Source organism: Pelodiscus sinensis, chromosome 10 (genome assembly GCF_049634645.1).
Source record: "Pelodiscus sinensis isolate JC-2024 chromosome 10, ASM4963464v1, whole genome shotgun sequence".
NCBI classification, from domain to species: domain Eukaryota; kingdom Metazoa; phylum Chordata; order Testudines; family Trionychidae; genus Pelodiscus; species Pelodiscus sinensis.
This window is the reverse complement of record NC_134720.1, coordinates 55,162,594-55,176,837: the sequence shown is the minus strand read 5'-3', so window position 1 is coordinate 55,176,837 and position 14,244 is coordinate 55,162,594. Positions and strand designations below refer to the sequence as shown.

The window sequence follows — 14,244 nt, the reverse complement described above, 5'->3', positions numbered from 1 at the left end:
TGTATTAGTCTGTAGCAAGTAGTTGTCCAGTGCCTAGAGACAAACAAAACTTGTAGCTGTTTTGTATCTGCACTGAGGAGCCCAGCCTCCTTGCCATCTCACCTGCTGGAAGAGTGCTGTGATTTCTAGTTGGTGGTTGTTCATGGAATCTGTTTCAAGTCTCCAGTCTTTGTATCAGCTTCTCGCTAGCAATTTTCTATAAATGTGAAATTTCATACCACCTCAAGCTGCTGGGGTGAGAGAGAGCGCATGTTTTCTCTTTCCATCTCTACGCTTCTTGTCTGCAATACTGTACTCTTCTGTTCCTTCCCCAAGTTGTATTTGGGGTGTCCTCCCTATTAAGAATGATTGTCTACTTCTGCTGAAGCTTAGCTCTTTGAAACACTTGTAGGCATCATGAAATTGATGTGAGAGCACCACTGACATTAAGAAAAATGAACAAGACTGTAGTAGCCATGACTCTGAAATCTTAATGTTGCTGAGCTGCTGCTGCTTGGCAAGCTGTAGCAGAAATATCCGAGCAGCTTACAGACTAGAAGATCCTATGTTTACATCTAGTTCATATTTGGAAGTTTTTCTTCACAGCTGTAGAGACTAAGGGTGTTAAAATGGGATTATCTGCCTAATCATTTAGTCAATACAATTAGTATCGACTGTATGATCAGTCGATAAGTGCCACTGTGCAGAGTCGCAGGGGGGGTAGCTCCTGGAGCCGACTTTAGTCAGGAATGAACTGTCCTGGCCCGTGCCAGCTCTGGAACCGCCACTGTGCTGTGGCTCTGTATTTTAAATGTAGTAACTTAGAACCGCAGGACTCTTACTACATTTAAAATGCAAAAATGCAGCAATCAGCGCTTGCCATGACTGCTCGGTCCTGGCTCACACTGAATCGAGCAGCTCCTTTTCTCAGCGGACAGTCCTGGCCACCACAAACAGGGGTTGCTTTGTGGCAACAGCCTCTATCCACGGGGGGGGGGGGGCTTGCCGCTGGGACCCCTACAGACAGGGGCTGCTTCGCAGCAGTGTCCCCTATCCCTGCTCTGCTGCCTCTGATAGGCAGGCGACACCCTGGAGATAGTGCTGTGCGGGGGGGGGGAGCCGGCGGAGACAGGCTTTTAAACTGGCTCGCCCCAGCACCAGTTCCTGTCTCTCTCCCATCTTCCTCCAGTCTCTTATAAAGGCAGCGGGGAAGGGGGGGTGGGTGCCCCCGCAGAGAGCACGGGGTGAGCGAGGATTGCTTGAGTCCTCGCTTGTCCCATGCTCCCTGCAGCGCTTCTGCTTCTGAAATGTACAAGATCCCCAGAGGGCTTTTGTATGTTTCCAAAGCAGAAACGCCCAAGGGGGACTGAACAGTCCCTGCTTGCACCATTTCCCCGCTGTGCCTCTGCCTCCCCTGCCCCCTGCAGAGTTGGTGCTGGGGGGAACTGGCTTTAACACCTGCTCTTGCTCCCCGCCCCTTGCAGCCTCTGTCTGATAGAAGCAGCAAGGAGGGAGGGAAGTGACTATCTGATAGCTGACTAGTCGCTAACACCCCGCGTATGAACTAGAGTCTTGTGTAAAATGAGAAATTCTATGGAAATGGTCTAGGCTCCCAGCTGCTATTTTCAGTTCTTGGCTATAAATCACAGACTTGGTGCTGCTATTATCCGCATCCCAGGGTGCACAGAATTCATCTGCCCAGCATAGCTTCCTATTTTGATGACAGAAAAATCCTTGTGGCCAAGTACTGCAGTTCCACGTTTTGCCCACTAGAGGCTGCTATAGCACCAAAATAGCCAACTGTGAGCAAAAAGCAGAACTGCTGCACCTTGGGCAAGAATATATTTTACTCAGGAAAAAGAAAATTCTGTGCATGCTCAGTGCTGCAGAATTCCAGGAGTAGAAGTTTATCATAACATCCTGTTCAGGGACTGTTAGGCCAGAATGGGCCACACAGGACTCCTGTGGGGTCACAGATTGGGATTCAAAATGGCTAGTGGGGGGCATGGACTGGAATGTGCTCTCAGGAGCTACTGGGGCGGTAACTTTGAGCCTGGCGTTGATGGAGAAAGGCTTCAGGACCCATGGGCATGTGGGAACTGTGGGGACAGGGGCAGATGAGCCTGACTGGGAGAATCTTGGGGTCAGCCAGAGTTTCATGGGGGAGACTTCCCAACTTCCGACCAGTCTACTCCCCCATCCAGACCAATGGCTTCCAGGATCACGCAGGCTTTTTTGTTATCCCTAAGTCTCCCAAGCTTTTCACTGCTTCTGACAGGTGCAGGAAATACAATTCTGTATCATGATTTAAACAAATTACTCAACGTTCTGTATTAATATGCCTAGGAAAGAATTCTAGGTTGTCAAAAACAGTACCAGGATCTTTATTTTTTGGATCTGTATAGTTATAGACACCCTTCCTGAAAGATATTTTGAAATAATTGAAACTGGCATGATTTATATTGTGTTGTTTTGACAAAATAGAGAATTTTGCAGAATTTTCAAATATCGTGTATAGAATTGAATACAGTGGGTATTACCGGAGGGCGGGGGGGTGGAGGCTAACGCTCACAATAATTGCTCCTGCGGAGTCGTCTTATATCTTTCCCAGACCCACTGTTTGTTTAGCTTTCGATGGTAATACATAATCCTAAGCCATATAATGGCATTTACTAGAGCTTCACTCTCTAGGGGAAAGGACGACTCCAGTAGGCATCTTTGCGGCCTTTCTGCATGGCTTCAAGATAGCACCACCTTTCTGCTCCCTGCTATAGAGCAGGGAGACGGCTCCGCTCCCCAGCTGCATTCTCCCAGGGAAAGAAGAGCACACCTTTGCAGCATTTTTACATCTCTGCTGTTTGACGTCACTTCATTCTGCTTCATAGTCCGACTTCTGAGCTGCACCCGGTAATTATCCATTCTTGAGTGACTGCTCATGCCCGACTGATTGTACATTTTTCTAACGCTTTATTTACCAGTCCACCAGTCCCAGTAACTCTCCTAATTAGTTCAGCTTGAGTTTTCCCAACCTAACGGATTCCTTTTAGTGGACTTGTTGCTTAACGTCCTGCTGTTAATTTTTTCATTTGTATCACTTGGCCTAATTGGTGAAATAGTTCACCACCTTTTAATCTCTAAGTAATAGGTGACTATCTGGTTCACTTTTGCTCCATTTGCCTAATTTATTTTTCTTTTGAAAATCCAATAACTCTCCAGTTTTATCTTCACTGGTGGACTGAAAGCTCTTCTTTGAGCAATTGATTATACATACAGTGTTTGGGGCCAGGAATGATAAAAGGGGAATGAACTTTAAGCAAACCTGCATTAGTAAACGTCTTGTCCATATCTTCAATTCCTACCATCCTTCGGAACGTCATCTGCAATTAGGCTAATGCTAAGAGAACGGATAGCCCTCAGTGAGGCTTACAGATGTAATAGGCCAATAGGTGGGCAACAACTGTTGGTGGTTCTTCAGGTGATTGTGCACATATACATTCAACTGACAGTAAACACTCACTGTATTTGAGTTGGTGACTTTTCCAGCAGTGCCGTGCGGTGGTGCAGGTGCCCAAACTCTCTTCTTGTGTTGAGCTGAGGACATAGAAGAGCATTGTCACCACTTCTCTTGGTTCCCTCTTACTGCCTGTGGTGAGAGTTGGAGCTCCCTGCACTATTCAGCTTTGGTTCACCAGCTTCTCTAAAGAGTTTTCTCACTGTCTAGAGTTCCACTTAATTTTCATATAGTTTAGGAGAGTTAGATTGTATGTTGTTACGAGAATTGATGGATTTAATATTAAGAAATACCCAGGGTTTAAGCAGTGTGCCACATGCCAGACTGTGACCCCTGTCACAGGTAGCACAAAATCTGCTTAATTTATTTAGGTGGGGACCTGAGAGGCATTTAGTGTGTATCTTCTTCAGTATCACAACAAAGAAACAGGTGGTTTTCTGAATTGGACCTTGACCACAAGAGGACGGACTCTCCAGCTACAAAAAGTGCCCTGACTTTGAGACAGACAGACATGCCACTCCTTGTCCACAGTGATTTCCTCCAAGTACTCTAAGCTTCTGTCATCTGGGTCTCAGGGATGTTCAAAGTCCCACTCTATTTGCCTCAGAAAAGGGCTTCCAGTAAATCCTCTGGTGAGTTGGAATCTGGCTGCTGACACCAATGTTCACCGGAACCATCAAGATTGGTATCTCCACTATTGTCATTGACTCTGATGTTGTTGGCCCACATGGCTGAACAGTTACCTCTGGTGCAGTCAACTTTGGGGTCCTTCATTGCAGTGGTGGACCCTCTTATGTTTGCAGGTACCACTCTTCCTTGTTACAGCATCCATCACCAGTGGTGTCCATGTCTGCACAATCAACATGCATCATCAGCATGGCTCCATCTCTTGCACTGGCTTCTTCGTTTTCTGTCAGCACCACTGACACCAGTATACCTGACTACATTTCAGGTGCCTCGCTCACTTCTGTGAGCTCCCTTGGGCATTTCCTCTTGTCAGTCATTAGGGTGACACCTAAGATCTTCATGAACACTAGCTAGGACTGCTGTTCTATCTACTGAGGAGAGCTATTTCTTTTCTCTTCAGGGATACCAAAACTAAAAGTTATGATGGGCTTTTTTCAAGGAGGCCCCGGGTGGCACACACCACTTTGGGCCATATGAAGAGTGGAATATCTCCAAGGGAGTAACCTTACTGGGCATCTCGAACTAGTGCTATAGGGTCTAGGAGGTTGCTTTCGTTCATACCAGGGACCCTTAAGGAAGCCCCTTCTATGGGCCCATGGCTGCTTCCCTTGTTGTAGTCTACAGAAGAGAGAGCAATAATGAAGGAACCTAGCTGATCTATTCCTGCTCCAAATATTTTATCTTCTCCAGGTGAGGCTGTCGCCCAGGAATCAACATCTGCTTCTTTTCTGGGGGATGTTAGTGTTCCAAACCCTTGTGAGAAGGGTGGCCACATCTCTGGGAGTGCAGGCAGAGCTAGCACAAGATAATTGACACCTGTGCCCAGAGAGGGGCCACCCTTTCCATTCATGAAGCCTTGCTGGGCCTGGCCAACACCTTCCAACATTCTGCCTGTAGTAATACCGACACGGAGAAAGATTCAGGGAATGTTGTTTGATAAATAGATTCCTTACTAAGCATATTAATACAGAGCTTTGAGTACTCTATTGAAACGGCAATACAGAACCGTATTTCCTGCCCTCTTCCTCCTCCTCCCCCCACCGGCTCGCAAGCCATGCAAAGGCTTGGGGGAGTCCAGGGTATTGGAGGAGCGGAGGGAGAGGGAAGGAGCCTGGGAGCGTACCTGAAGGCTGTTGGGCGTGGGTGAGAAATACTGAACAGGTTTCCGGGGGAGGAGCAGGGAAGGGTTCTTATGAAGCATTCCCCACGCAGACCCAGGCTGCCCCCTAGCCTCTCATATTCAATCAGGCACATCTGCCCTATCCCCATGTGTCCCTTCACCCCCACTCTTACACCTCCCCCCCCATTTCACGTGTCCCTGCACTCCCTCCCCCATCCCAATGTGTATCTGAGCCACTGCCTTCCCCCGTGGCCCTGTACCCCTCCTTCATCCCTGTGTTTGTGTTTGCACTGAGCCCCCTCTTTGCATCATCCAGGTATCTGTGAGACACCATTCAGATGCTTCCCCTGTCTTGTGTCTAAGCTCCCATCCAGCTATCCCCTTTACATAGGAACATAAGAACGGCCGTGCTGGGTCAGACCAAAGGTCCATCTAGCTCAGTATCCTGTCTGCCGACAGTGGCCAGCACCAGGTGCCCCAGAGAGGGTGGACCGAAGACAGTGATCAAGCGATTTGTCTCCTGCCATCCCTCTCCAGCCTCTGACAGAGGCCAAGGACACCATTTTATCCCCTGGCTAATAACCTTTTATGGACCTAACCTCCATGAAATTATCTAGCTTCTCTTTAAACTCTATTATAGTCCTAGCCTTCACAGCCTCCTCTGGCAAGGAGTTCCACAGGTTGACTACGCGCTGTGTGAAGAAGAACTTTCTTTTATTAGTTTTAAACCTGCTACCCATTAATTTCATTTGGTGTCCTCTAGTTCTTCTATTTAGGGAACTAATAAATAACTTTTCTTTATCCGCCCTCTCCACACCACTCATGATTTTATATACTTCTATCATATCCCCCCCTCAGTCTCCTCTTTTCTAAACTGAAAAGTCACAGTCGCTTTAACCTCTCCTTATATAGGACCCGTTCCAAACCTTTAATCATTTTAGTTGCCCTTTTCTGAACCCTTTCCAAGGCCAAAATATCTTTTTTGAGGTGAGGAGACTACATCCGTACACAGTATTCAAGATGTGGGCGTACCATAGTTTTATACAGGGGCAGTAAGATATTCTGGGTCTTATTTTCTATCCCTTTCCTAATAATTTGGCTTTTTGACCACCGCTGCACACTGTGTGGAAGTTCTCAGAGAACTGTCCACGATAACTCCAAGATCTCTTTCCTGAGTTGTCGTAGCCAAATTAGCCCCCAGTTTGCCTCCACTGCAGTCTGAGCCTCGCTACTTCCTCTCTTGACCTAGCCCAAACCAGCAGGGTGCAGCGGGAAGGTTCGACTTCTCTTCTCTGTCAGGAGCTTGGCCTGTTCCTGCTCAAGATAGCTACTCTGGTCAGTGCCACAGTGGCTGCTGGTGGGCAGCAATTTCTAGCAGAAGTTATTTTCTGCAGGGGGAAAATGCACTGCACATGAATTATGTGCATGCTCAGTAGCGCATACTGGTCATGAGACAACTGCTTTCTTGTGTAGGCCAGAACTTGAATGTAGACAACGTTGCAATCAGCCCAGAGCAGTCCTTCACACTCCAGCCTCCATAGCTTATCTTGTGAGGTCAAGGTTCAGTCCATAGTGTCTGCCTGGAAATCGTAAATCCCGTTTGTGGACAACAGCTTGCTTATGCCTACAGCTACCTGCCTTTCTGTTTTATCCGGACAATAATGTGCGTTATTTTTATCTGCATTGCCAGAAGGTGAGGAAAGTATATTGCCAGACCCAAGCTCCGTCCCCATCCTGCTTAGTGAAGAGTGTCTCTTGTCAGTTACAAGCAGTGTGAGGGCTCATGCACTGTTTGGCAGAGGTGAAGGTAGTCACTCTAGTTCAGTAGCAGCCAGACCACCTAATGTGCATTTGTGCCTTCCCATTCTGTTCTTCGCTGTGCATTTGTGGGGCAACTGTTGATAAAATATTTCCGTTCTGGCCTCAGGTGAGCTTGCTTTGCGTCCGGTATCTGATTACCCTTCTCAAGGTTTTTAAGTGAAAACCCTGGTATTAAAGTTGTCGTGTAGTCTTATCTCCGGGTTATATACTGCATTGCTTCAGTTCCTTCTGAATTGCCCTATTTACTCAGTATTTCTGTTTGCCGATTAAGGTCCTCAGACGAGGTAAGTGTTTGTGGATCTCAGTAGACTTGTGTCTGCTTCCAGAGACAAATCCCTTCTGTGGGAGAGAGTGTCTGCCGCATGGACTGTTACCCACAGAGTGGTTTATAGATGGTCACTTTTAATGCTTGTTTGGGTTCTCATCAGGACGCTGCTGCTGAAGGTTTTTTATCCTTTTGTGAGGCTCTGATAGTTCCTACTGAGGGAAATGTTAAGTATGCGCAGAATCCAGTGGGGGCATGTTTTTGTGTAATTCTCATCCAAAATGGGTCTTATCCCTCCCCATAATTATCAGTAAAAGATGTTCCAAGGAGACCAGTTTTCCAGCTGGAAAGGGGAATACTGATTCATTGTAACAACTGCCTTAGATTCTTCATACAGAAGGTGCTAACTGAGCCAGGTCATGGTCACTTTCTCCTCTCAGGTTATAATTAGAGAGGGTATAAAACATACATTATTGCCTTTGTCCTATTTCCCATTATTCTGTTAAGATTCTTCTGTTGCATCCATCTTATACTGCAACTGAGCTCAGTCTTGATTCTCCCTCTCCCCACTCTCTTTAGGGGAAGTATTAGTAAGAACATAAGAGCAGCCAGACTGGGTCAGATCAAAGATCCATCTAGCCCAGTGTCCTATTCGACAGTGGCCAATGCCAGGTGCTTCAGAAAGAATGTACTGAACAGGTAATCTCCAAGTGATCCAGCACCCATTCCCAGCTTCTGAGAAACAGAGGCTAGGGACGTCATTCCTACCCCTCCTGGCTAAAAGCTCGACAAATAGTACAATCTACTCGCCACCGGTGAGTAGATTGTAACCCGGAAGAGCTGGGCTTGGGTGATCTGCGCATATGCAGAACGATCTGCGCATGCACAAATCGCCGTACAGTGTGGCTGGCGAGCCCTGCTAATAGCCATTGATGGACTTATCCTCTATGAATGTATAAAGTTATTTTTTGAACTCTATTAAAGTCCTGGTCTTCATAACGTCCTCTGGCAAGGAGTTCCACAGGTTGACTGTGTTGCATGAAGAAATACTTCTTTTTGTTTGTTTTAAACTTGCTACCCATTAATTTCCTTTGACTCCTAGTTCTCGTGTTTTAGAAATAAGTAAATGACTGTTCTTTATTTTGTCAGCACTATTCATGAAAATTGTCTGACTACCGAACTTTGCCTTGTAGCAGGGCTACTTAACTTTGGAAGTCCAGGGGCCACAATGATACTCACCGCACATGTTGGAGGGCCACAACTGAAGTGTGGTTGCATATACATGTGAATATATATGCAAATAGCTGCTTTCACGCTTACAAGCATGAATACCAAGATTAAGCCTTAAGCCGTGGTGCCAAACGTGGCCAGTGTGAGCCAGTCAGCACCTCTCAGGCTCTGCCCTCAAGGCTAAGCAGCCAGCACTTCCCACAATGCCCCGGTGCTCCTGGCACCTCCTCCCTGGGGGCTAGAAACGCGGACACCCTGTACCTGTCTGTTCCAGCCAGCCCGTCCACTTGCGTCTTTCAGTGCTCACCCAGCCTGGGAGCCGCCTCGCCGCTGTGGAACTTGTTCCCAGTAGAGGTCATGTTCAAAGGATCCCACCTGCGGGCTGCGTGTTGAGCCCCACGTAAACCGAAATCACACCGTGGGCAGCAAACAAATAGGCCATGGGCCACAGGTGGAGTAGCCCTGCCTTATAGTAAGGGGTCGGGGATGGGAGCCTTTCTTTTTGAAGTCATATCTGCTCCACTAATGGATGGAGGATGATATCACTCCCTAATTTGATCATACAAGTCTTTACCCTTGTATCTCAGACTCCTTTGGCATTTGGAGGCAGTTAACAGTGTCCCAATACCTTTTAAATAGGGTTCTTCAAATCAGCTATCGAAGACACGAGTCCTTACTCTTGGTTCTAAGTTTCCTTGTTTATTCTGGCCATTAGACAGTTAATCTTGAACCAATTAATACTTACATAGGACTGCATTCTGCCAAGTTGGTAAGTGAGAAGCATTGTTTTTTGGGATTGGCATAACATCTTTCTTTTATTGCATTGTGTGTGTTTAAGGTAAAAGTTTCTTCTGTAATATTGTATGGACCTGAAGGTTGTGTGTCTGATTCTGAATTCTTTTAAGGAAAATTTTGGATGTGAAGGGTGATGTGCTAGTTTCTTTAATTCAGGTAGCATGTTGAGGCTGAAGTAGCAATTGAGAGCATGTGTTGAATATAACTAACTATACTTATGTGACCTTTCACCATAGCACTGTGCTACTTTGTTGCAAAACCCTGTGTTGTAGTGGGTGCACCCAGGATTAAACATTGAGCTAAAACGTGATGGGCTGAGTCTGACTCTGGTCTTACATTGCAGTGTAGAAATACCCTGAGTCAAGTGTGCCTCAGGGTTGCCAGATGTTACTTCAGGTCTTTGAGGCAACAAAGGGAGGACTTGTGAATGCGTGTGATTCAAGCCATGAATATTCAAACAGTTTCCTAATCTCTCTTTTTTTCTGTTACACAGCACATACTACTAGTGACCAGCTGGAGAACAGAGTGCACAGCGTGGAAGAGATTTGTCCAGAACTGTAACTGCTTGTCAAAGATAAAAACTTATCCAGTGCTACATGGTTTTGCGACTTTTAAGTATTGAGAAGCATATCAGTTATAGTGATGTATTGCCAAGAATGTTAATAACTTTAGAGACTCCTATATTAGGCAGAAAAGCTGCCTAGCCTGGTTATTCTTGTGCCTAGAATTTCATGGAGAGTACGGCTTCATAATCCATCCAGCCAGAAAGGCATTCCCTGTATATACGAGACACATTAACTTGCATAGCATATTGTCACACTAATGCTTTAAAACATACAAAAAAACAGTATCTTTGGGTTTGTTGATTATTTATTTGACACTGTTCTAGATGTGGTATTTCTTGAAGTAGAAGGGTTTTGGAATTAAAGAGCCAAACAGAATAGCAAACAGGTTGATGCTACTATCAGGTAAATTTAGCAGTTGAAAAAGGGATTATTTTAGTAGTGTAACTTGTAAATTTTTTCTGACATGATGGATGTCAGTATGTCATGATTCCTATTTTCTCAATCTTTATAAGAGAAGAACGGTATTATTTTTGTGGTTTAAAAATAAATCTGTTTGGATTTGGTTACTAGTTCCTGACTGAGACACCACTGACACCTGGTGGGATATTTATACATTAGAGATGTGCAGACCTAAAGTTCACATCGAATTTTGATAATCTCTTCCCTTGGGGATGGATTGCTTTGGGAACTTCCCTTAACTTTTAAGATCTGAACAAATAAGTTTCTCCCATTTTTTTCCACTTCAGGCCCCCCCATCCATCACTTTCAGCTGATTCCCTTAAGACCTACCTTAGAATCCTTTGCACCTTCTGACTTGCTGTGATATGAACTCATGCTGCTAGCATCTGAGGATAAGTAGTTGTCTGAGCAAATCTACTTCAGTGCTGAGGAGAGTGAATGGTATAGCTCTGTATCATGCCGGCCTTCTCCTCTGGCCAGGTGTAATCCGTGTATTGAAAACCACTCGTATAGAAGTTTTCTGGTCCAGTATAATGTGCAGCAACTGCATTTGTAAGATGAAAGCTATTTGGAAGACTAAAAGGGAGATTGCATCTAATGTATAATTTATGTGCTGTTAACAGTGTGGTTCTGTAGCTGCGATGGAGGAGAGCACTGAACCTGCAGATGACTAAACAACCTCCCTCTCAAAAGATCTTAACTATGGTGTGAATGTAACAGTGTTCAGGATAGCACTTGGTTTTATTCTGCAAATGAAGTACACTTTAAGCTGGGGTTTGGTCATGGAATATTTTGTATTCAATTATGTCTGTTTCTCTCTTAAATTTGAACTACATTTGAATGGTTGCATAAGTCTTATAATTATGCGGTCCTATTTTAAAATGACTTCCTGTCCACTGTATTTGTGAAGTCTGAATAAAATAATGAAGAAGTTATTTTACAATTATTTTGAACTCATGTGTGAGCTTTTTGAAACACCAGAATGCCATGTTTGTCCCTGGAAGAATAATGTCACAGAGTGTTTCAGGAGACAGTCTTTTGCCAGAAGTGTGGGGGTGAGCCGCACCAGTTAGTGTGTGGATTCCTCAGTCTTTGGTTAGTTTCCCATTTTGTAGATAGAGGTGTTTCCAGGTCTTGTAGTATTTAGAGTTTCTTAGTCCCAGGTCCTGGATTTGTGTGATTAGCGGGAATCTCAACTTCATTGATTAATTAAAAAAAAAGTCTGACCCTCAAGATTGTGGAGTAAAAACTTGTAATGTGAATTCTAAAGACTTAAACATCAAAAGGAAAACATGATCTCATAATTTTGGTGGAGGCCTGATTTTATTTCTGACTAAAATTCTTTTATCCATTAATTGGAAGGAGAGATTGTACAATGCATCTCTTTTTGCTTGATTATATGAAAAATAAGTGCTTTATTTCCTGCTATTTTTCCAGTCAAGATGTTAGAATTGCAAAAATATTGATTGAAACTTGATTCTGGTCACTTTTGGCTGTGTCCTGAAAGATGCTGGGCTCCCATGAGAGGTGAGGCAATTAATGGGAGCTGACATCCATTGGCTTGATTAATTACTGGAGCTGTAGTGTACATAGCACTCAAGGATTAGACCCTGTCTGGTTTTCTTGACAGAGAAAGAGAAAATAGGAGTTGCTACACATCTGTACCTGTCTGAAGGATGGCATTTCTTCCTCCTCTTTCCTCCCCCTGCCAAAACAGGAGCCAGCATGTGTGTATTGGAGTTCTTTGCTGTGCTTGTCTTACATTTTCAAATTTATTTTGCTGGTTTGTTAAATACTCAGGGCTGCTCTTTGGATGGGTTGACATTACTTACAAATAAACTGTCCAGTTACAAGGCAAGAGCTAAACATCTGCCGAATGGTGTTGACCCACTCCATCGCAGTAAAGCTCCAGTTTCAATCTTGCATGTGCTGTCATTCAGTGCCAAACATAGCAATTTCTGTAGACTAACTTGGGCCAAAGAGCGAGCAGTTTAACCCACTTGGATCTCTTTTTGCCACCTCCTTTCCTCTTTTAATTTGTACATAATCTGATTTACAGCCAGTGCTCCAAGGAGGTGCTGCTGTTAGTATCCCTAGTGCTACCTGGGAAGGATTTTATTTATGTAAAGACACTGTTGTTTTTCAGTAAATGAAGATAATTTTAAAAAGAATGTTTTGAATTGCAAATCACAAAACACCAAGTTAGGTTGAGTTGTACGACCTGGACGAAGGAGCCGTCTCAAGTTCATGGAGAACCTCTAGCTTCCATCAACTATGAGCAATTTGTTGTTTTTGAGTCCATTGGCCCTGCATGCTATGCGTGATCTTCCTGATACCTCGTTAGAGATGCATTAAATACAACTGGACTATAAATATCTTTTTCTTAAGTGGGTTTTAATTGGTAAAGAAAATAGAAGATAGAGGATCATCTTTAGCCCTTGTCATCACTATAACAATATTATTGTGTGCATCTTTGTTATTTATTGATGGTGGTTGGTTCATTTATTTTGCTTTTGGCATAACATGATGCACGTTAAAAGTCATTTCAATATGGAAGCTGGGATTAGTTCACTTTGTCCTCACCACTACCTCTAGACATTCTAAAGTTAGATATGTTTGTTTCAAAGCTTGGGATTATTACAGTGCAGTATATAGTTTTTTAAAAAAACTGTACAAGGTGCCACCTGTACTTTGTAAGTGTGCCATATTGAAAAATAGTCCACCTTTTGGGGAAAAGGAGAGGAACAGGAATAAAAGTCTCTGGCTCATCTAGTAGGAAGAAGGTAGTAAGATTGCTTATGGGCTTGTAATAGCATGATGGTTATCAGATGCTGAGTACTGAATGTGATGTATAAAAATGGAGGTAGACTGCTACCACTGTTTCCTTAGAAATTTGGGAATTGAGTTCCTAAGAATCTGTTCTGCAAACTGTGCATGGTAAGTTTTTTACTACATTTGTCTCTTAAGCCTTTTGTTTGTAAAACGAATACAAGATGATGTTGCTTACTGGAGAAATAAGTTTTTGTAAATAAAGTTTATATTATACTCTCATTTGCAAATAGTATCATTTAAATTGTTCATTAAGAAAATTCTTGTGAGTTTAATGTCCTGATGGAATTGTGTATTGAAAACTAAATTTCTTAACATAGCCCATTATCTTGTGTTGAATTAGTTGATTTTTGATCTCTTCCTCAAAATATTCTCAGGTGGTTTTTATAGTTGCTATTTGATAGTAATTTCACAGATTTACTGTCTTTTCTTATCAGATTCTGACTTCAAAGGTTTTTTAAAAGGGGAAATAGGCAGTTTTATATCACAACTGGCTACTGAAGTTAGTGTTAGCGCTCCCCCCGCTCTACAAATGAGGGGTTACTGAGTCCTGCTTTATAATAGCTTGGTAGCATCATATTAAAAAACCCTCTATTGATACGGTGTGGCACAGTGTGATACCAAACCTGGTGGAGTTATGCTCTGTATGGCAGCTTCTCTGCCATCCCAACAGCATGGGAGCATATATACGTACAGCTGCATCTGCCATGCTACTCTATAGCCATCTAGGAGCAGGTGTGGGATCTGCTTGGTTATCCTGTAACTGCTGCTGCCAGCGTGACGGATTGTGCCCTTCTACTGCCATATTGGATTCTGTCCTTAGGCCAGTGGTTCTCAACCTTTTTGATACTGGGGACCAGCAAATCCAGTCACAAACTTTCAGTGGGCTGGTATAATTGTATTTGCATATTCATTATATAAATGATGCATATGCAAATAAAATATTACTGGTCCACCAAAAGCTCAACCCCCAGTGCCAGTC

The 14,244-nt window shown here is 44.0% G+C and overlaps 1 protein-coding gene across 3 annotated transcripts in view; it reads left to right on the top strand.

Moving 5' to 3' along the window:
• PPP1R2 (protein phosphatase 1 regulatory inhibitor subunit 2) overlaps window positions 1–13,484 on the top strand; it is a 32,893-nt gene extending 19,409 nt beyond the window's left edge. For 2 of the 3 annotated variants that reach the window (XR_012906346.1, XR_012906345.1), the window contains 2 exons: window positions 2,671–2,886; window positions 9,902–13,484. Coding sequence is in view for 1 of the 3 variants with exons in the window: in XM_075938318.1 (XP_075794433.1) it covers window positions 9,902–9,969 (68 nt within the window). In the remaining 2 variants the exon portion in view is untranslated. The remainder of the gene's footprint in view (window positions 1–2,670; window positions 2,887–9,901) is intronic. The other variant, XM_075938318.1, reaches the window with a different exon arrangement.
• Window positions 13,485–14,244: the final 760 nt, after the last annotated feature.